A 20,915-nucleotide genomic window follows, 5' to 3' on the forward strand; every position below is an offset into this window, starting at 1 on the left:
TTACCTAGAATTTTAGACTATTTGAGGATGTAAGTATAATGTTGACATAATTTATATGGTTAGTCGGGGGACTGACTTTACATCCTTGTGATTGTATATTAGTCAATTTGTCGGAGATATTTACGGGGTTATCAATAACATTAATGTATTCTGATTTTACTAAATAACATGCAACAAATTGCATTAGATAGGAGCGAAACTTTGTGAACAAAAATTATGAATAAGAAATTAAAATCTCATTTATGCAAGGGAAAAAGTATTTTGATAAGTCAATCTCGAATGCTTGAAAAATATATTGAAAATATTGCCGATAATAAATTTAATTTAATCACGACTACGGTGATGATATGTGGTCTTGTAAAGCACCGTAGATATCCGTTGCGGAAAATGGTGAAATATATACATCCTGGGGGTTTTCGAAATCGCTGAACACGATTAAGACGACATAAGAGGTACCTAGAGCCCAAGGTCGTCTACAGGAGTGCCGTGGAAATTCACGTATGGGTGGAAAACACTTCGAACATTGCGTAGGGTTTGTGTGTCATTTGTGGAATTTCTTCACGTAATATCCATTTAATTTTAATTCTCGAATATTTACATGTTTTCAATGCGGTTTTAAAAAGTTGGGGTAAAGAATTGAAAAATATACTTTAATTTTTTTCTTGTTTAATGTCTGGATGAAAATTACAATGGTAATAGATAATTGAATCCTTTGCGTTCTTGAACAAAAGATTCAGTTTAAAATTTAAACTTGGCAAAATGTGGCACAAATAAATTACGGAAATAACATATTTGTTTATAAAGTGTATGGGAAATTACTCCTGGTTTTAAAATAATATATGCCTCTTCCGCTGGAACAAAAAATATTTCTGTAACATTTTTCTATTTGAAAATTGATGATATATCATTTTAGTTTGTCTCCTACCTATAAGTTTCAGGTTGACCCATATAAATATCCGACTTTTCGACGCATTTAGAAAAAATTGCATCTTGAATAGTACTACATTTAGTACTTTTGAAAGCTCGATGGTTTTTAATAGCTTCCGCGAATAAATAATAAGCGCGACCGTGGTTACATAACAAACTTTCTCCTATTTTCCCTAAAAAAAGTCTTTACGTACAGTGAGATACAGAACTTTTTATGACTCACAAAAATTATTCAGTTCCGGACAACCGGGTTGAAGTAGTCCGCCATTCGGATAAAAATCCACGTGACCAACAGTTTCCGCTAAACCTAATACATACACAAACGTGTGTAATCCTTCTACTAATAAGGCATCTGAAGGATCCAACTTATTATCTAACCTGTTATCTCTATATCCTGGTTTAGCTGGATCTAAACCTATAAATAAATATTATTTTCATGATAAATCGTCTCTTTTGATAAAAAATTTGTTGGATATCGATATGAACCCTACTTGCCCGTAATTCTTCCGACTTTTCCATTTTTTAATCTAGCACCACCTACGCCGGCGACGTGAGCTCCCATACTGTGCCCCACTAAATGAATATCTTCCAAAGAAACTCCCTTAGATCGCAACCATTTTATAAAATTTGCTAAAAATTGTCCAGCCTCTCTAACTCCACTCATTGCGGTGATGTATTCAAAATTGCATAACTGAGACCAGTCCATACCGATGACGTTGTAATCCCCGCTATCGAGATAAGCTAAAATACCGGGACTCATCAATAAGTCCATAATTTGTTGAATGAAAGTATCAGTTTTATAAAGGGAGTTTTTAAAAATGTATAAAAAAATAATTAGGGTTTGATTAATAGAAAATTTCCATAACATCTTATTTCTTTACGTGATCAGACAAGAAATAGGGTAGCTAAATCGTACGAGGGTAATTCCAATTCACGTACTATCAAATATTAACTGAAAGAATTTATTTATCGTCTATCCTCGTATTTGAATTTTAGTTAAAAGTTTGAAAACTCACCAGTTTTTAATAGGGTGAACACTACATCTTTAACGCTACTGGTAAATCCGTGAATTATTATTTTAGTTGGATTCGAAACGTTCAATCCAGAATGTTTAAGTTTATCATCATCACCTATTTTCATATTTACCGCTGGATTATTCCTAAAATTCCGAATATTTCTAATTGTTAATAGTACCAGCGATATTTAAAATCTGCTAAGAAAAAATAAAATTCGAATAATTGTTTTGTGTATTTATTTCAATTTCCCTATTGCGAATCGAATGTAATGATGATTATACACAAGTTTTGACGTTATGGCTGGTACACACGTTGCGGTAAGTTTATATCGATAAATATAGTAGAGAATTACATACTTGGTGAATAAAATAAATTGAACGACAGGTCCATGAGGATCGATCAATGATTCTTGATTAGAGTTATCGCCAAATTGTAAGTACGAAATTTTTGTCGAGTTAGAAGTTGTTTTTCCATCGGCTATAGCTAAAAAATTAAGTAACTACCCAAGCAGCACAGTGTCGTTATAATGACGTCAATTATTGGACATTATTAGTCGGCGACGTCGTAGACCAATAGGCGACGTCGTAGACCAATAAGCGACGTCCATATGACGTGACATTTCAGATGTCATTTTGACGTCGTCTAGAGACGTCTTTCGTACGTTTGTTTTCGGTCGTTTTAAGTGCTTTTTAATCAACTATAAAAAAAATTAGAACGAAAGTTTATTACAAAAACTAAGCCCTATACGTGCTTTATAAAAAATTGTACATTTTAAATTGTTGTTTACCTAAAATTTGGATATAAATATAAATTCATTAATTATCAATGAAAATACTAAACTGACGTTTTAAGTGGAAATGCAATTTGAATTTAAAGATGAAGTGAGAATGTTGTAATTAACAATTATTTAACTATTTTATTAGTAGGAAACAATTATTTTTAGCATCGATTCCTGTCGAGGCTGTCGACCAAGATTTAATTTTGGCGCGATTTTAATCGAAATGCCACGATACGATACGAGACGTGCAGGCGCATGCGTGCTGGACTGCTGGTGTGAACGCGTGTGCGCGTAATGGCGGACGGCAGCAAAAAGTTGTTTGGCGGTTTGGTGGGTGTTCTGTACCACTTAATATGTATTTTACAATTTAAATTATGTGATTCCAGTCGGCATATCTATCGACTTTTGGAGGGAGAGATTTTACTGGACATACAAACCGCATTTTAAATTTTTTGTTCATTTATTCTCTTGCAACTAATTGGAATTTTTGTGGCAAACGAGGTGAGAAAAAGGCTTTTAAAAACTTAAACGTAAAGGATGTGATTATTGGTAAGTGTTTTCACTTGTAGGTGCATACTTATTATTAATCTGAAACAACATTTTTAGGTGCTGTAAGAAAAAGCTCCCCTCTAGTCAGTCAGAAAGAAATAGAAGATACCATCAAGGTGTGGTTGAAACATGCACCAGAGAAATTGAAAAAGCAGCAGCATGGCAACCCGTAAGAAAAAAAGTGTTGTTAGTCAAAGACAACTCTACAGAAGGGTGGCAGAAGCAAATTTAGCACCTGTGAGTCAGAATTGTTATAATACATCTTTAATAGTTAATAATGATTCCAATGAATCATCAAATTCCGTTTTTTTTTTGCTGGTTCAATGTGTGAAAGTGAAAATGACACCTGTTCCTCAAGAGATTTAGATTTTAATGTAAACTCGCCTAATGAAAATTTGCTCTTCAATGATGCGACGTTATACAACCATTTGACTTCCTATTCCAGTAACGTGCCCCCTAACGATTTATTTTCTAATGAACCGCCGCCTAGCGATTTGCATTCGAAATTGTCAAACTGGGCAGCTTCAAGGTACGTTCGACGTACAGTAGTTACTCATCTCTTGCATTATCTCCACCATTTAAAATCGTTAGTTCAGTCTCCGAATAAACCGTTACAACAGATTAATAGACGCTTAAAAGAAATTGAAATGACAGTGTACGAAAAACATGACGCCAAATTTCTCTTGCAAGCAGTATAAAAAGCTTCATTATAAAGATTTTATTTTTTCTATTGCATCATATTCAGAAGCAAATTGTTTTTGTCTTACCTTAGAAGGACTGGTTTTCAAAATAGAAAATGTAGTGGATAATAATGGAGCAGTTTTTATATTAGGTAGGAGGTTTCAGGATTACCGTTCATTTTACAAATACCCTGTCGACTCAAAAGAATTTATCCAAAATTTATCAGAGTATATCGAGTTATTGCACTGCCACAAAGTTTTTTCGAAATGTATTGTTTTTCCTTTCAAGCAGGAATGGTTGTCATTTTCATTATTGCATCATTAGTAATTCCTTATTTCAACTTTTATGTTCTATAAGTGTAATAGTATGTAGTTTTTTAAGATTTTGTAATAAACTGGTATTAATTTGAACGCATTTTTTTATATTTTTGATCCTACTTATACGTCATTTGTCAAAAGTAAGTACGTCATTTTGACGTCTTACCAGCCGGACTAGGTACGTCATTAGTTGACGTCTGTAGGATGTGACATTAACCCGTCATAATCACGTCATTTTAGACGTCTTTTTAGACGTCCCCATTGGTCGCCAATGGCCTATAATTGACGTCATAGTAACGACACTGTGCTGCTTGGGTAAACGAATAATAAATAACTTTTCACTTCTTACACGTTTTTTTATATATTTCGAGACGATTTGTTTTGATTTAAACTCTGTTTCCGCATGGATATTCTAATTACGTATCCAGTTATTTCTAAACTATATAGGTATGTGGGAAACCAGAAGATTTAAAATTAAGACAAATCATCACGAAATAATAAATTTATATGGTAATTCATATATAGAAAATGAAATTAATAGATCGTAACAAAAATTAGCTAGCCGCGATTTTCTAAATACATTAACTCACCCATGATTATCATAGCCGCTGTTGCCGCCGAAGCCAACGCTAAACCAGCAATTGTTGCAATCGTATTCATGTCACAAACGATCTAATTACATACGACCAAATGACAATATTTTTCACGAAATTATTTCAAATAAATATTTGTATTTCCTGTGTTTACGTATCAGGTCATTAAATTAAATTCTAATTGTACTAACATTGAGATTTTTATCTCAAAATGGTAAATGATGCAGAATATAATAATATACGGGGAAATTCGAAACAACAAACCTCGTAGTCGTATTAAATTTGTAGTGTACTTTCAGAACTCGGCATCTACCCACCTTACTATACGTTCGGCTGGACTAAATGTAGCGAAGTTATACAGGTTTCAGATAACGTGGGCCATTGTAGGTAATAAAAAGAGCGCGCAGAACACGTACGTGTATCTCAGATGAAAAGTAATACTGTAACAGCTTGATTCAATCGACTATTTAACTGATCGACTTTACTGAATTGTTTATTAAGCTATAATCGTAGAAATAGGGAAAAAATACTTCATTTGAAAAAATATTCTTAATTATAGAGAACAGAAAAATTTTTGATTGATGTTATAAATGAAATATCAAAAATTCTGTATCAAAAATAGAAACTTTTTTTTGCCTAACCTAACCAAAATTAACTGTTTTAAAAATAAAATATGTTTTGATGTATTCTCGGAAAACATTTACTGTAGCCTCTTAATGTACTTCGTATTAAAGCTCTTTCTTCTAAATGACGTTTACTCTATCTATAATATTAACTCTATGGTTAAACAATCTAACCTCATTTTTTTGTTGTAATTACATACTCTCTATTATTAAAAAATAAATTGGAATTAGTTACCAAATAAAACAAATAAATTTATATTTTATTTTTATTTATTTGCAATCAACGATATTACTTAATATATACCTGGCGAAAAAAAATTTCCAACTCAATTTAATTATTTTTTATTATATCCATTTTAAGGTAAGTTATTATCATTTATTTCAATATTATTCATATTATATATAGGTGTATATATATATATATATATATATATGAAAAAAAATTAAAATCTTATTTTTTTCCTATAAATCTAAATCTTCTTGCATCTTCCTCTTCCTATTCTTCGAATTAATCGGCTGACTGAGAAGTAAAGAAGCCACGATTTGACCAAACTTACTACGAGTGAATTTAGATCCGCAATCATCGTCATCGGATATTTCGTTTTTAAAACGCACGACATCTTTATCATCTGTCTTGATTTGCTTCACCGGTACATCATTCGAGGTGGTCCCTTTCCGTTTCCTCTCCAAATCTAAATACGTTGATAATACGGGAGTTCTATGGGGTTTATATAATTTTTGTTGAACGATTGGTGTCTTTTCTCGCGCTCCAATAGACATGAAATCTTCTTTGGCGCGCACCAATTCGGTATGTAGATCTTTATGTTTCTGGTCCCATTCTTCAATGTGTTTCTTCATTTCCGCCAGGGCGGCTTCTTGTTCTCTTATCTTAGTATTCTGTTCTTGGATTTTATTCGCTTGTTCTTGTATTTTCAAAAATTGCGTTTTCATGTGTTTATTTTGTTTCTTTAGTTTTTGAGTTAATTTTTGAGTGCTTTGAGCCAAGTAGGAGATGTGGTATTTGTGCGATTTACTCTGTTTTTTCACTTTGCGAATTTCGTTCGAGAGCGAATTGTGTGCGAATATAAACCTTGAGGTTTTGGATCCGGATGCCGCGGTACTGTACGAAATATCACCTGATCGAAGATCAACTTGTTCTTGTAGACGTGGTAAAATGTGTTCATCAAAATGCTCCATCGCCATGCTACTCAAATCTCTTAATTCTTGTAAAAGTTGATGGGTTCTAGGGGGGTTTTGATTGGTTTCCACCAATTTTAACAGACCTTTTATCTCATCCAGTACCTGTCACATAAATTTAACAAATTTAAATTATACAATATTTAAAAAAAATACTTACCTTTCCCGGTATGAAACACAACATATTACTTTCTATATACTTTTTATAAGTCATGCTTAACATGCTTAATCTTGTCTCCACTGCTTGAAGTATATCACAGTGTCTAGAGAGCGGATGGGATTTTCTTTCAGATTCCCTTCGAGGAAGAAGCGATTTAAATCTCTTGTGAATAGCTGCATGGCGTTTTTCTAATTGGTAAAAACTGCGAGAAAGAAGTTTACTTCCTACATCATTGAACGTTTTGCAAACCTAAAATATCATTATTTTCACAATAACAAAAAAATGAAAAGTATATTGTGTAATAAAGTTATTAAATATCACTCACAATTCTGTTTTTAGCGATCTCGTCATAAGTTAAAAATGAAAATATTTTTTCCAGTGCTATCTCCGGAATACATAATATGTATGATATCTGAGACATGTTTTACACAATAATTTTCGAGTATAAGTAAAGTTTATTTTTCAAAATCTAAATTCACTAAATACTAATACAAATGCAGTAAAACATCTTCACGTTATTCAATTATTAAACAAATATTTTTATTATGAAAATCGATATTTTTAGCTAATTCTTCTTTTTTATTAGAAACGTCACGATATAACCTTTCACGTATACTATTTATATATTTGTAGCTATCTTCAAAGTAATAAAAACAGGTCCGGCTTATAAAACATCATGAAAATGAGTAACGAAAAAAAAATAATATGTTAGATAATAAAATATTTATTTATACAATAATATAATCAAAAATGTTAAAATATTATTCCGGCACTAACAAATCTAAATTTGCGTCTGTCACAACGGAATTTGTGAAAGTTTGTTCTCCCCCTCTTATCGATAATTTAGGTGTAGCCGTGGCTATTTTTTCTTTCATCATACCAGTTTTCTGCCAATTGGACCCCCCGCAGTTGTTACACGCTTTCAAAGGTACGATCTCCAAACTTACCGTCCTATTTTGACAATCACCACATTTGAAAAATCTCTTGAAGGCGTCGAAAACTTTCAGTTGATGTCTCTCAGATTTACACAAATCAGAAGCTGAAAAACTGACGTATTTACATTCAAGACATTTCACCGCTTTACACGCCACTTTGTGCGTACTAATCATCTTCTCTTCCATTTTTTCCTTCATTTCTAATTTATGAAAATATTTATCTTTCTCTTCTTCTTCTCGAGCAGCTATTAATTCTTGATGGGAAGAACCGGCTGCCATTATTTTTTTAAATCGTTCTGAAGTGAAAGGATTATCGTCTATTTTTATTTTTTTACTATCATTTTCTATTTTATTGTCTTCGATGGCCCTTTTTATTCCTGTCCCTCGTATATTATTGGGATCCGCTTTTTTTATCGGACCTATTTTTTGGATTAATTTTATAGCGTTTAATTTTGCTTTTTGTATGCTTCTCGGTGCTACGGATTTACTTAAATCTATAGAACCAGTTTCAAAACCTGTTAACATCGGAATTTTATTACTAACGTCAAATTTTTGCGACTTTGATTCAATTTGTTTCTCATCTATTTGTTTTTGTCGATTTTTTTCTTTTAATTTGCTTAAAACTGAAGTAGCCAGGTTTTTAGCGTCTTCTACAGTTATATGAGCCGAATGTTTGGCTTGGACATTTTTATTTTCAGTTACATCTTTAGTACCATTCAATTTTTGTAATAATCTAATGTCATTCAATCTCTGCGTTTGGGATATTTCCAGTCTCGCAGCGTTACCTTTCCTTTTAACATTTGCTTTCACAGGATTCTGTACGCTACACTTTCCGCTCAAATTATTCAATCTAGCGTTATCTTTATTTTCTAATTTAGAGCTCCTCTTTGCGGGAATTGCCATATACGACTTTCCGGCGTAAAAAACCTCGTTTTTACCAAGTACTTTATTTCTGAGTGCGGTGAGACCTTTACCGGTAAAAGACGATTGTAAATCTGATCTTCCGCTACATTTTTGATACTCTTGTTTAATATGGTAAATGCAGTATTCGCATCTACTTGTATTTACTATTGAATTACATTTATCACCGTTTTTTTTTACACTTTTACAAGTTCCAAAATCTTTCGACTGTCCAAAAATCATTACTTTTTGCGCATTCATTATACTAAGACTAGCCTGCAACAAAAAAATACAATAAACCTAATAGAGGACTTCATTTTGAAAACCAACAACTCCACAACCAAAAATTAACGTTATACGAGGGTTGTTCGAAAAATTTCAGACATAACATAGAAACAAATAATTTTTTTTTCATAATCATTCCCATTTTTCAACAACCTTGTAGAAAAAAGGCGTCGAAAGCCACATCTAGTAAATACAAACATGACAAACTTTACTACTGGGCAATAAATCTATGACGTAAGAAATTTAGAGCTCATTCCCTCCTGTTAGAATTCATTAAAATGAAGAATAATAAATAATCAAAAAAATTGCACTTGTTAATTGAATACCGAAAAAAATATATATAAATATAATTGTCCCTACCTCATCTTTACCGTCTTTCTTATCTAATACATTAGGATTGAGTAGTCCCACGACTGTACCAACAGTTGTTTTCCAAAGTTGTTTATGAGCTCCACTGAAGAGAAAGACTGCCACAGTTTTAATATCATCTTTTAAATCACTTAAAGTCCATACGCTGAATTGATTGCCTTTTTGTGAAGTTTTAGGGGCACTTTTATGAACTATAACACCAGCTATGACCCAATCTTTATCTTGTGATTTTATTTCTAAAAATCGATTCAACTTATTGAAATGTACGGCTTCACGTCCTATCATACGATCTCTTAAAACTGCTGAAGATACCAGAGGGTTGATAATACGTAAACCAAATATAGGATCCGTGTATACGTCAATTTTTGTAGCTTCATTATTCGAGCTTTGAACTATATTTGAGATTTTATGAGGAGGTTTCCTCCAGTCTGATACTCGAGATAATCTATTCGTCTTGGTACCTATTTTAGTATGAACGTCTAAATTTTTTTTTATTTCACGACCACTTTCGAGGTATTTCTTGTCTTCCCAATTTCTTCTATCTTCGTCATCTGAAGAATCTGTATCTCCGTTGTGTAATAAACTTTTATTTGAAGTTTTAATTTGACTGGAACTTGGTAAATTTGTTTCTTTACTAAATAAATCAGTTTCTTGTAAAATTTTCTGTTTATTGGGTACCTCAAGTTCTTCATTTGCTGCCAATAGCAACAAATCTAATGGATCATGTGTTTCGCTCATCGTTAAATTGTTGATTTGACGAAATTACATTTTATTACAAAGAATAACAAAAAAGAGTTCCCGCCAATATATTTGTCATTAAATGACATTTATATATTTATAATCAGGATAGCAAACTTAAATAATTTCACTTTAAATGCGATTAAGTTGAAAATATTTCATTTGTACTTACTATTATGTTTGTGTCGATCTCGTCGTAAGTTGAATAGGAGTATATTTTCCATAGCAATTTCTGATTTCTGATATATATATATATATATATATATATATATAAATTGTATGATATTCGAGACATGTTTCACTTATATGTACGAAATAATTTATTTAAGATATTATGCAAAAGATAATTACAGCACAAACATTAATAAAATAATCACTTCTTAAGATATAAACAATATTTTGACAACTATCAAACTCTTCTTTTTTAAGATTAATTTGTAGATTCTTTTTTTTTTGAGTATACAGCTATTATTACATACTTCTTTTAAATTGAAGTAAAAATACAGATCCGGCTTCTATAATTTTTGGGAATGGATATTGGATAGGTGAAGGAGAAATGAATAAACACTTTTGTAAATATTAATTTTAATTTCACACATGAAAATATTTAAGAAAATAATAACTGTTACCTTGCGAACTACATTTTTTTGTTCATTTCATATATAAATAACGAGAATCCCTACAAAGTTAATATATATATATATATATATATATATATATATATATATATATATATATATATATATATATATATATATATATATATATATATATATATATATATATATATATATATATATATATATATATATATATATATATATATATATTGCATCAACGCATTTAAATGCTAAACATCATCTTATTTATAATCTGGTTCGAAATTAGATTAAATCGCATCGTTTATTAAATAATTCAAAAGATCACAATGTCCAGTCGTACATAGATCAGTTTCTTGGTAAATTTCATATCCAACTGATATTTGTATTTTTTTTTCAAATTATGCTGTTAATAAGATGACGTTCTCATTCATTATGTTAAATTATTTTGATATATGATGAGGCGAACTAAAAAAACTCTTCGTGAAGCTTGAAATATGATTAAAAATCTATGGAATTTAAATAAAACGTCAATTGAACAAGATTTCAGTAGAAAAACACATAAAATGATAAAGTTTTTCTTTTACTTGGAGAGTAAAGAAGAAAGTGATGGCACAAGGTTTGTTGGTGAGTGGAGAAAAATGATACAAAATTGCAGAGAACATCAAAAATTTCTATTTCAGGATCTCAGTAACAAAAACAATTAAAAATTATGATAAAATTTGATTAAAATGACAAAAAAAGTGATGAAAATGACTGAAAGCAAAAATCGTTGGACTCAAGGTTATCGAACAAAATTTTAGTGGAAAACATAAACCTACTTTAAACGTCAGTAATTATGTATTCGTGAGTGAGAAAACGAGATTTTTGTTACAATTTTAGGAAAATAAAAAAATTAAGATGAAAATTCAAAAGGATGTAAAAAAAATAAGAAAAACTTTGGTTTTATGAACCAAGGAGCACGAAAAAATAACAGTTTTGTTCAAATTTGAATAGAATGATAAAAAAACAAGATGCAAATTGAAAAAACAAAGGAAAACTTATGTTTTCTAAATTAAGGGCTACCAAAAAGAGTATTTCCTCTCCAAAATGTCAAAAAACTGAAGAAAGCTTTGATTTTATGGACTCAGGAGCAAGAATAAACAAAATTGTTGATAACATTGGTGGAAAATGATATAAAAATGACAATGAAGATACAAAAAAATGTCAAAAACTAACAAAACTTTGATTAACTAAAAAATTAGGATTAAAACAAAACCAAATGTAAAAGTACACAAAAACTTTAATTCAATTGATTTGAAACAAGATTTTTGTTATAATTTAAGGAAAATGACATAGCAAAACTAAAAAAGTGTCAAAAAAATAGGAGGAAAACATTTTTTGGGAGCGAATATTTTTCAAATTTGGAAATGATCACATTTGAGTTTTTCAGTCCGCCAATTATTCACCAACAATTAATTAATAATAAATGCATTAAATGGAAAAAAACATAAACACCAAAAAACTTTATTTTAATAAGAAATAGTGAAAAAACAATCCGAAATATTCTAAATTTTCTTTCGACCCGGAAACTGATCCAAAATTTCATTTTTTCTATTTTTTTTTTCGTTTTTTATTAATTTTATTCAACACAAATTATATTTAACGTACGGTACTTCGACGTCCTCGCCGTTCGCGTCGTTACAACACAATTCGAACACCAACGCCTTGACGTGAGGCTCCAACTTCTTCTTCGATACCCTTCTAACCACTTCGGACATGGTCAATCCGAAACGTTCTTGAGCTTTAGCTTTAGCCATGAAGAACGAATACAACATACAAACACCTTGAGATAACATCGTTATCTCGAGACCGTGTTTCTCTTTGAAATATTCCAAAAATTCGCGCAGTGTCATTTCCCCTTGGACTTCGAATCGATCCCAAAGTGTCCATTCGTTACCGGAATATTCCATTTTCGGTGCCGCTATCGGCTCGGAAAAACCGAAAAACGGCAGAGCCAAATTCACGAAACCGTTTTTGAACGGTTCCAAACTTTCGATGCCTCTAGCCAGTTTGTACAGTTCCAAACAAACCAAACCCGCCACCACCGAAGTCGTTGTCGCTATTGCCGGGATAATTTTACCTAAAAATTTGATAAATTAAAAAAAAATGTCAATGTTTGACATTTCGAGTTACTGACCGGCTATCAATTTGGATTTGTGTCTATCGGCTGAGGGGATTTTGTAATTGGCGGCTCTCAAATTCGAAGCCGCCACTATGAAATCCATGTGGAAATTGGTGTCGTCGTCTTTTTCGAATTCTAACGGGGTGAGACGTAATCCGCCCAATTCTTCGGATGATGGTAATTCTTCTTTGATTTGAGTTACTCGATCCAAATCGACGTTGCTACCGTTCATTGCTAATTGAGAATCGGTTTCGGCTATTTTCACACCTGATTTCGGTACGAATTCCGGTACCTGGAATTTTGATAATTTCATTTATTAAATTCATTGAATTAGAATAAAAAAAAAAACAATAAAATTCCTAGGACGAAAAAATTAATAGAACCTAAAATTGCCATAAAATAGATTGGAATTCAACAAAATTTGATTGAAATTAGAGGAAGAGGACAAAAAAAATGTAGAAATAAAATTTATTTGCAAATTTAATAGAGGAGAGGCAAAGAAGTTTCCATTTTATAACCTCAAAGAGATATTAGAACTAGATTTTGGTCAAAATTTTAATTAAATTATCAAAAAACAGAGAAAAACTTTGATCTTATGACCCCAGGAGCACGAAAAATCAACATTTCTGTTAAAATTTAAAGAAAATAACGAAAAAATTGAAAAGTATTCAAAAGAAACTTTAAAAACCAGAGGAAAATCTGCACGTTAAAACCTCAGGTACTTGATCATACAAGGTTTGGTAAATATTGGAGGAAAAGCACAGAAAAACATGTGAAATTGAAGAAAATGTCATAACATAAGATAAAAACCAACAAAAAATAGAAATTTCACTTGAAATATCAAAAAACAAGGGATAACTTTGTTCTTATGACCCCAGGAGCACGAAAAATCAACATTTTTGTTAAAATTTAAAGAAAATAACGAAAAAATTGAAAAGTTTCAAAAGGAACTTTAAAAACCAGAGGAAAATCTGCACGTTAAAACCTCAGGTACTTGATCATACAAGATTGATCATACAGAATTGGTTAAGATTGGAGGAAAAGCACGGAAAACCATAGAAAATGTCATTTAATAATCTCGAGAAGATAATCGAACAAAATTTTAGTAAACATAAGACAAAAACCAACAAAAAAATAACAATTTCACTGGAAACATCAAAAAACAAGGAAAAACTTTCCGGGAGTAGGAAAAATCAAAATTTTGATCAAAATTTGAGAGAGAGAAAAAGAAAACTACAGAAAATATCTTACAATAAAATTTTAAGCATAAATGTAAAATATCATTGAAATTGACGAAAAGGCAATAAAAAAGGAAAAGTTTTTATTTAATAATCTCAAAAAGGTAGTTAAACAAGATTTTAGGGGAAAACAAGGGGAAAACATAAAGAAAATGACAAAGTTTTCATTTTACTTTAGCTCGAGAGAATGACCGAACAATATTTTTGATAAACTTTAAGAAGAAACCAAAATTAGAAGAGTCGGCCGAAAAACATTGCAAATGACAACAATTCATAAAAATAAATGTCATAAAAAGTGGAAAAATAATGAATAAAAGTCTTCTTTACAAACCACCGGGTGTCTGGATAAGCAAAATTTATTAAAAAAGTATAAAAAGGCGAAGAAAAACGACAAATTTTCATTTTATAACTTCAAGTAGATAACCAACAAGTAATTTTCATTAAATTTTGAAAAAGAAAATAAAAAAATCAAGAAATATGCAAAATATATCAAATTATAAGAGAAAGGTCTACATTACAAGTCATCTGGTATCAAAATAAATAAAAAAATAAAAGAAATCGACCAAAAAATGTTACAGTTTTAATTTAATTTCAAATATTTTTTATTATATAACCTCAGGTACATGACTAAACAAGATTTTTGTTAACACTTGATGAGAAGATATAAAAAATCAAGTATTTCCAAAAAAGTTTAATTTTTAAGACATAAACAAACTATTTGGTAAAATTTGAACAAAGTACCTCCAAAAATGATCAAAAATGTGAAGAAAAGTTTCATATTATCAATTCAGGTAAAGACAAAAAAATTAGGGTTAAAATTTAGGGAAGAAAACAAAAAAATGAAAAAAATTTACAGGTAATTTGAAAAATAATATAGAAAAGTTTTCATTTCAAGTCCTCATCCACAAAGAAAAATAATAAACTTGCAGACACTATCAAAAATACAAAGAAAAGTCTTTTAGAATAACGATTAGACAAAATTTGAATAAAAATTACAAGAAAAATGACAAAATATAGAATTTTTGATAAAATTTACAAAATCTTCACTAGGATAAACACACAAAATTTGTATAAAAAAACAACAAAATATTAAAAAAATATTTCATTTTACAACGTCAAGAGACAATCGGAAGCATTTGTATCACCATAAAATGTAAAATTAGAAAAAAAACTATCGTATCTTAACTTCACTTTAATAAATTTTATAAAAAAAATTCCATACTCACTTTGACTTTTTCAACAACTCGAGCGACATAATCCCTGTTTCTATTGGAAGGTATACCATATACGGCAGCTTTCAAATTAGCAGCTGCCACAACATAATCCAAATGTAAAGGATTGTTCACATCAAAGGTGAGCGGTTCAGGACATCTCTTCGGTCCCGACCAAAACAATTGTCCCGTACTGGTCAATTGATCCGGTGGGAAATTGAACAAAAGCTGCCTTATTTGATTGGAATACTGTTCTTGCCAATGGTTGCGCGCCCAAGCTACGCAATCGTTGAAATCTTTCGGTCTTTCGTCGATCAAAGCTGATTTAACGGATTCCAATACCTCCAAGGGTTGTACACCAGGTAATTTAAGAGTTCTATCAATGAAATCTGGATCGGTTAAATATTGAGAAGCGTTTTCGGCGTTCTGTTTGAATAAACCTTCAAACATATCTCTGGCCCATTGCAGAGTGTGTTCGATGGCGTTGGGGAAGTTCTTTAAAGTACAAATCGGAATGCTCTTTTCGGGGGGATCTTGAGAGGAACTGTACGATTCCGAAAGGAAAGGTACCACGACCTGTGTGTTACCCTTAGTACCGAGCGTGCCAGATTCTAACAGAGGTTTACGATAATAGACGCATCTTCTGTCCATGTAAATTCTAGCGTCTACGTTATCCAGAGCGTTGGCGACGCCGTCCAAATTTTCGAAGAAATCGTCGTTGTAGACGTTTTCAGTTTCGGGTCCAACTCTATTTTCGTGAGCTACGATATTTATATCCGGGTTCATTTTCTTTATGACCTACACATATTTTTTATTTTGATAAAAAATCGTTAAAATAAAAAACAGAAAAATGAAGAAAATGTTGTGAAAAAGAGATAAAAAGAAAAATTTTCCATTTTTTGAACTCAGTTATAGAACCGATTATAAGAATTCGAGAGGAAGGAAAGTTGTAGAAAATATCAAAAAAAACCAGAGAAAAATATTCATTTCAAGTCATCAGGTGTTTAGAAAAGTTAAATTTAGTAAAAAATGGATAAGGAGACAAAAAAATTATGAATTTGTAATGAATCACAAATTTATTATCATTTTATAACTTTAGATATGTGCCCAAACAAGATTTTTGTTAATATTTGAAAAAAAAAAAGATTCAGGAAAATCATGAATTTACTGATGATGTCCAATAGATCCAACAAATAGAAGTTTTTTTCAATATATCAAGGACCATAGACAAAAAATATTTAATGAAAAACTATCAAAAATGCAATGAAAAACTTTATTTTATGAATTCAGCTGAAGATAAAATTTTTATTAGAATTCGAGAGGAAAGTTAGCAAGTTACTAAATCAATTTTGAGGTTAAAAACACACAAAAAACAATTTAAATGGTACATACCTTTGCAGCCGTAGCAGATTTCGATTGTTGAACATTGTGAGGTCTAAACAGAAACTGTCTATTCAAATTAGATTTCTCAATTAGATCCATATCTGTAACAGTAACTTGTCCTTCTGTTCCTATTCCCATCATAGCAAAATTTTTCAACAGTTCACATCCTATAGCACCGGCTCCAACAACAAAGTACTTCAATTGTGCTAAATTTAAAAAAATATAATAACAAATCGAGTTTATCCCAAGTGAATTCTATTTACCGAGTTTTTTCTGAAATTCTGATCCAAATACGGCTATTTGTCCATCGTATCTGGTACCTTTAGGTGCTGCCAATTGTTCTGTAATTTCTGTTTTATCTTTCGGTAAGCATTCGATAGCATCAAAGTACATCCATTGATAAATCGGATGGAATTTACCAGAACAGGCTTTCATTACTTCTTGGGCCACTATACCACCAACAGTGGCGTTCATAGGGTTTAAATCACCAGATGATATCTGGGAAATTAGTATAAAGGAAAGGGATAATCTATTATTATTAGACACAAACGAATTTTTAATCATTAGTCATATTGTTCAAAAGAATTTAAATTTTTTAATTGTGAAAATTGTTTGGCAGTCAACGTGTTGAATATAACTTTGATTTACGACAGCAATAATTGCACTTTCTAACAAGAAAATTAAGTTTTTAGCGATTTTACCAATCAAAAACAAAAGGACTATAATTAAAATGCTACATTACCTTGGCAAAAGTTTCGAGTAAATCACAATCAATTTCGGTATTGGAGTCACCATTAGAAGCGAGAGCCTTGGCTAAAATAACAAATTCTGCAGCGTCTTCGTCATTCCAAGGCTTCGGTAATCTACCATTCTTCTCAACAAATTGGTGTAAAGCGGTAAAAGCTAAATGAAGTTGAACTGTTTGATCCATTTTAGTATAATCGACGATAACAAATTCAGGATTTTGTAAGGAATCCTTGAACGATTTAAACTGAAGTTGTTTGGGCATTTTAACTTGAGTTACAATTCCACCTCGTACGTATTTTGAAAATTTACTAGTATCACCGATACTGAAAGTGTAAGGTCCCAATACTTTGATTTTAATTGGCTCACAGTTATTTAGTTCTGTCATGCCTTGCACTTCTGAGAAAGTAACATAATCCCCATCTTCCATACCGTGTCTCGTGTCATCAATACAAGTAACTATACTTTCTACATCACTAGATATATCTGCTATCATCGCCGATACCGGAGATTCTCCATTTACATCGACGACTGTGAAAGAACTACCGAAATCACAAAAAATTTGAGAAAATAAGCCTTTAGTATCGGCTACGATTAAGGCAATGTTATTTTCGTGTGTTAATTCGCCGATACGTAGCTGTTCAGCTCGGGTACTTACAGTTAAAACTACGACACTAAATTTCTTGACGAAATCTTCGTTAAGGGAACCTACATAAGCTTTAGTTGGAACGTAAGTGTTGAGTTCGGAGAGTTGTTTACAGCAAGCTTCCGCACGATTTTTTCCAATATCGGCTTCAGTTAAATAAAACTGAGACGACAAATCTTGAATAGTGCAAACAGCCTCATCATGAAGAGTCACTGATTTGACACCACCGAGGATCACATTTTTTGCAATTTCAACTCCCAAACCACTTAATCCTGATATTAGTACATCACTATTCGCCATACGACGCATAGCATCATGTCCCAAAACGTAAAGTTGTCTTGAGTAAAGTCCTTCGTCGATATCAGCAGTGTTTGATGATCCAGAAGCTTCATTATTCGCCATTTCGGGGGTAGCTATATTTGAGTCAAGCTTCCGTTTCTTAGTTGGAGGATCAATGGAACTCTCTGGTATTCCAGCACTAGACATCGGACACAAAGACACAATTTTATGAGTCTGCTTTTATATATTATCGCTTAAAACAATCATATAATCACTTTTTTAACCGGCACAACATGTAAAACGTAGGCTAAAAAATGAACGGAATGATGGACAAACGACAAAGAAAGAGATTTGTCACGCAGAATCTAAATCATGCGCAGAAAATTGTTAAATTTAACTAACACCAACACTAAATTTTTATTTTTACTATATTAATTATTTCAATAAAGTAACTAAATTAATTATAGATAATAATATAAAATTTTGAGATGATATACTGAAAACTACGTTACCTGTAAATGTGAAAAATGTATGGTTAGAAATTTTAGAGTAACATAACATAAAGGACGATAAAACAGAATTGTCAAACTAACACAGTTTTTATTTATGTATAAATGACATGTCATTATTTGCGATTATAACTTAAGCTAAGTTTACAATTTTGCAAAAGCGCTAATAAAAATGATCCATTTCTTAAATTACATACATTATTATTTAAATTACGCACCTCAGAGTTTTAAATAAAAACAGTAGTTTAAATATTGATCCTGGATCATAAAATTGATCGACTATCGATTTATGCTTAATTCGTAGTGCACGCTACAACAAAGTCAACGCTGAATTTTATGAAAAAAGTTGACAGATAGTCGTCTTCCTATGTTCGTTTATATATAATGTGTTGTACTGTGTGACAATTATCGAAAATTGAATTTTTGAAATTGAGATTGTTTTTAATTTTGACGAAAATTAATTGAATTCTATCATTTATATTCAATGTTTTATATGAATAAGTGGTAGTTTTAGTTTATATATATATATATATATATATATATATATATATATATATATATATATATATATATATAAAAGGGTTCAATCGATCAAAAATCCATATTTAAGTTACATTCATTTTTCAAAATGGCACCCTTTTACTTCAAGATTTGTTTTGTTATGATAATTATAATTTTTGGGATTGTTTCATTTGGTATTTATATTTATTTTGTATACATAACGTTTCTATGAGGCCCTGTTCAAGAAAAAGGTTCTCACTATACAAGATAACATAATCTTTTGTAAAACAAAAAAAAAACAAATAAAATCGTATAGCTTCATTACGTTTCACGTAAAAATGAAATTTACGTAGTGTTTATTATTCGGTGCTTAAGGTGCATTGGTCTCAGCATAAATGCGGCCATGTGATGAAATAATTTTAATAAACTATAATATATTCAAATAATTTTAATAAATAAATATAAATAAATTCAATATTCCTTTAAATTTTTAGAAATACAATATTGGACAAATGACAAGGAGATAAAAAAGAAGAAGAAAAAGCAACAGTGGGTTGTTTTATATATATATATATATATATATATATATATATATATATATATATATATATATATATATATATTTAATTTTTAATGAACGTACGAGGGTGGTCCCAAAAGTACATAGCACAACAAAGAAACTTATTTATTTTTTTTTCACATTATTTTTAACTTACTAAGCAAAAAAGTTTGTGGAAAAACTTTTTCAAAATATAATAACGGTTTTTTAATCGTGAAACGATTTTTACTTTAATTTTCTTCGTTTTCTTAATTATTTCTTCAATTTCTATTGTGAAAAATACGGGAAGCTTAAGAATTAGAAGAATATTTGAAAAAAATGTTTTGAAATTGATTTTATCCATTCAATGATGAAGATTGATATTAACACGTTTCTTTATTTCTCTTATAGGTTATAAAGTGCGTTTTAATTCGAAATCGGCGGTTACGTAAAGGTAGGTGGTTGATGAGGTGATTAACAAAAATAGTAAAACAATTATTTCAATTTTTTCGACGTTTCTACTCAATTTTATTAGAATTTTACAAAACTTTACAAATTTTCTAACAATTTGATTAAAAATTTTATGAATTTTTTCATGTGAATATATTAACATTCGTAAATTCAAAAAATTTTCAATTTTATTTTAATGTTTTGTACAATTTTAGGGGGGAGACTGGGAATATTTTGAAAAATTAGATTCCATGCAATAAATTTTTTTTTTTATTTAATTTTGATGAAATTTACTATTTTTGTTACTTCACGAGCGTGCCTGGTAATTTTTACTTTACAGCATCGTTGATGTTTCCCTATTCCCTCTCCTGGTGTCCTGGTGCGATTAGAGTCGAATTATAGGGCAGATTTTTTTTAAATTAATAGAAATTCATAAAAAAACATTTAAAAATATTTCTTTTCGCAATATATAAAAAAAATATTTAATTAGAGACAGAAAAATCAAGATATAATTAAATTTTAAAATATTTAATGATATGAAATTTTATTATACTCATAGAATTGCAAATACTGTTTTTGCAATAA

The 20,915-nt window shown here is 30.5% G+C and overlaps 5 protein-coding genes across 7 annotated transcripts; 1 reads left to right on the forward strand and 4 right to left on the reverse strand.

Annotated features, from left to right (window-relative positions):
• Positions 1-654: 654 nt before the first annotated feature.
• LOC130895353 (phospholipase A1 member A-like) lies at positions 655-4,928 on the reverse strand. The gene is made up of 7 exons (XM_057802590.1): positions 4,859-4,928; positions 2,300-2,426; positions 1,944-2,086; positions 1,423-1,668; positions 1,151-1,342; positions 926-1,100; positions 655-851 (listed from the first exon to the last, which is right to left on the reverse strand). The coding sequence occupies exons 1-7, from the start codon at positions 4,926-4,928 to the stop codon at positions 797-799; spliced, it is 1,008 nt and encodes a 335-aa protein (XP_057658573.1). The 3' UTR covers positions 655-796.
• LOC130895354 (uncharacterized) lies at positions 2,536-3,933 on the forward strand. Its single transcript, XM_057802591.1, has 3 exons — positions 2,536-3,051; positions 3,108-3,270; positions 3,328-3,933. The coding sequence occupies exons 1-3, from the start codon at positions 3,016-3,018 to the stop codon at positions 3,441-3,443; spliced, it is 315 nt and encodes a 104-aa protein (XP_057658574.1). The 5' UTR covers positions 2,536-3,015; the 3' UTR covers positions 3,444-3,933.
• An 815-nt stretch (positions 4,929-5,743) lies between the features above and the next one.
• On the reverse strand, positions 5,744-7,430 carry LOC130895352 (F-box only protein 28). The gene is made up of 3 exons (XM_057802589.1): positions 7,167-7,430; positions 6,842-7,090; positions 5,744-6,786 (listed from the first exon to the last, which is right to left on the reverse strand). The coding sequence occupies exons 1-3, from the start codon at positions 7,260-7,262 to the stop codon at positions 5,947-5,949; spliced, it is 1,185 nt and encodes a 394-aa protein (XP_057658572.1). The 5' UTR covers positions 7,263-7,430; the 3' UTR covers positions 5,744-5,946.
• Positions 7,431-7,547: 117 nt separating this feature from the next.
• LOC130895351 (protein MCM10 homolog) lies at positions 7,548-10,264 on the reverse strand. Its single transcript, XM_057802587.1, has 2 exons — positions 9,322-10,264; positions 7,548-8,952 (listed from the first exon to the last, which is right to left on the reverse strand). Exons 1-2 carry the CDS (start codon positions 10,066-10,068, stop codon positions 7,603-7,605), a joined length of 2,097 nt encoding a protein of 698 aa, XP_057658570.1. The 5' UTR covers positions 10,069-10,264; the 3' UTR covers positions 7,548-7,602.
• A 372-nt stretch (positions 10,265-10,636) lies between these two features.
• LOC130896030 (ubiquitin-like modifier-activating enzyme 1) lies at positions 10,637-19,170 on the reverse strand. 3 transcript variants are annotated; one of them, XM_057803769.1, is made up of 7 exons: positions 19,060-19,170; positions 17,406-18,531; positions 16,927-17,161; positions 16,673-16,869; positions 15,296-16,078; positions 12,847-13,123; positions 10,637-12,789 (listed from the first exon to the last, which is right to left on the reverse strand). In XM_057803769.1, the coding sequence occupies exons 2-7, from the start codon at positions 18,453-18,455 to the stop codon at positions 12,293-12,295; spliced, it is 3,039 nt and encodes a 1,012-aa protein (XP_057659752.1). In that variant the 5' UTR covers positions 18,456-18,531; positions 19,060-19,170; the 3' UTR covers positions 10,637-12,292. The 3 variants fall into 3 exon arrangements, with proteins under 3 accessions (XP_057659752.1, XP_057659751.1, XP_057659750.1); XM_057803768.1 differs by lacking the exon at positions 19,060-19,170 and adding an exon at positions 18,845-18,946; XM_057803767.1 differs by having other exon boundaries at positions 17,406-19,146.
• Positions 19,171-20,915: the final 1,745 nt, after the last annotated feature.

The sequence above is a fragment of the Diorhabda carinulata genome, chromosome 6 (assembly GCF_026250575.1).
Source record: "Diorhabda carinulata isolate Delta chromosome 6, icDioCari1.1, whole genome shotgun sequence".
In the NCBI taxonomy this organism is placed as follows: Eukaryota; Metazoa; Arthropoda; class Insecta; order Coleoptera; family Chrysomelidae; genus Diorhabda; species Diorhabda carinulata.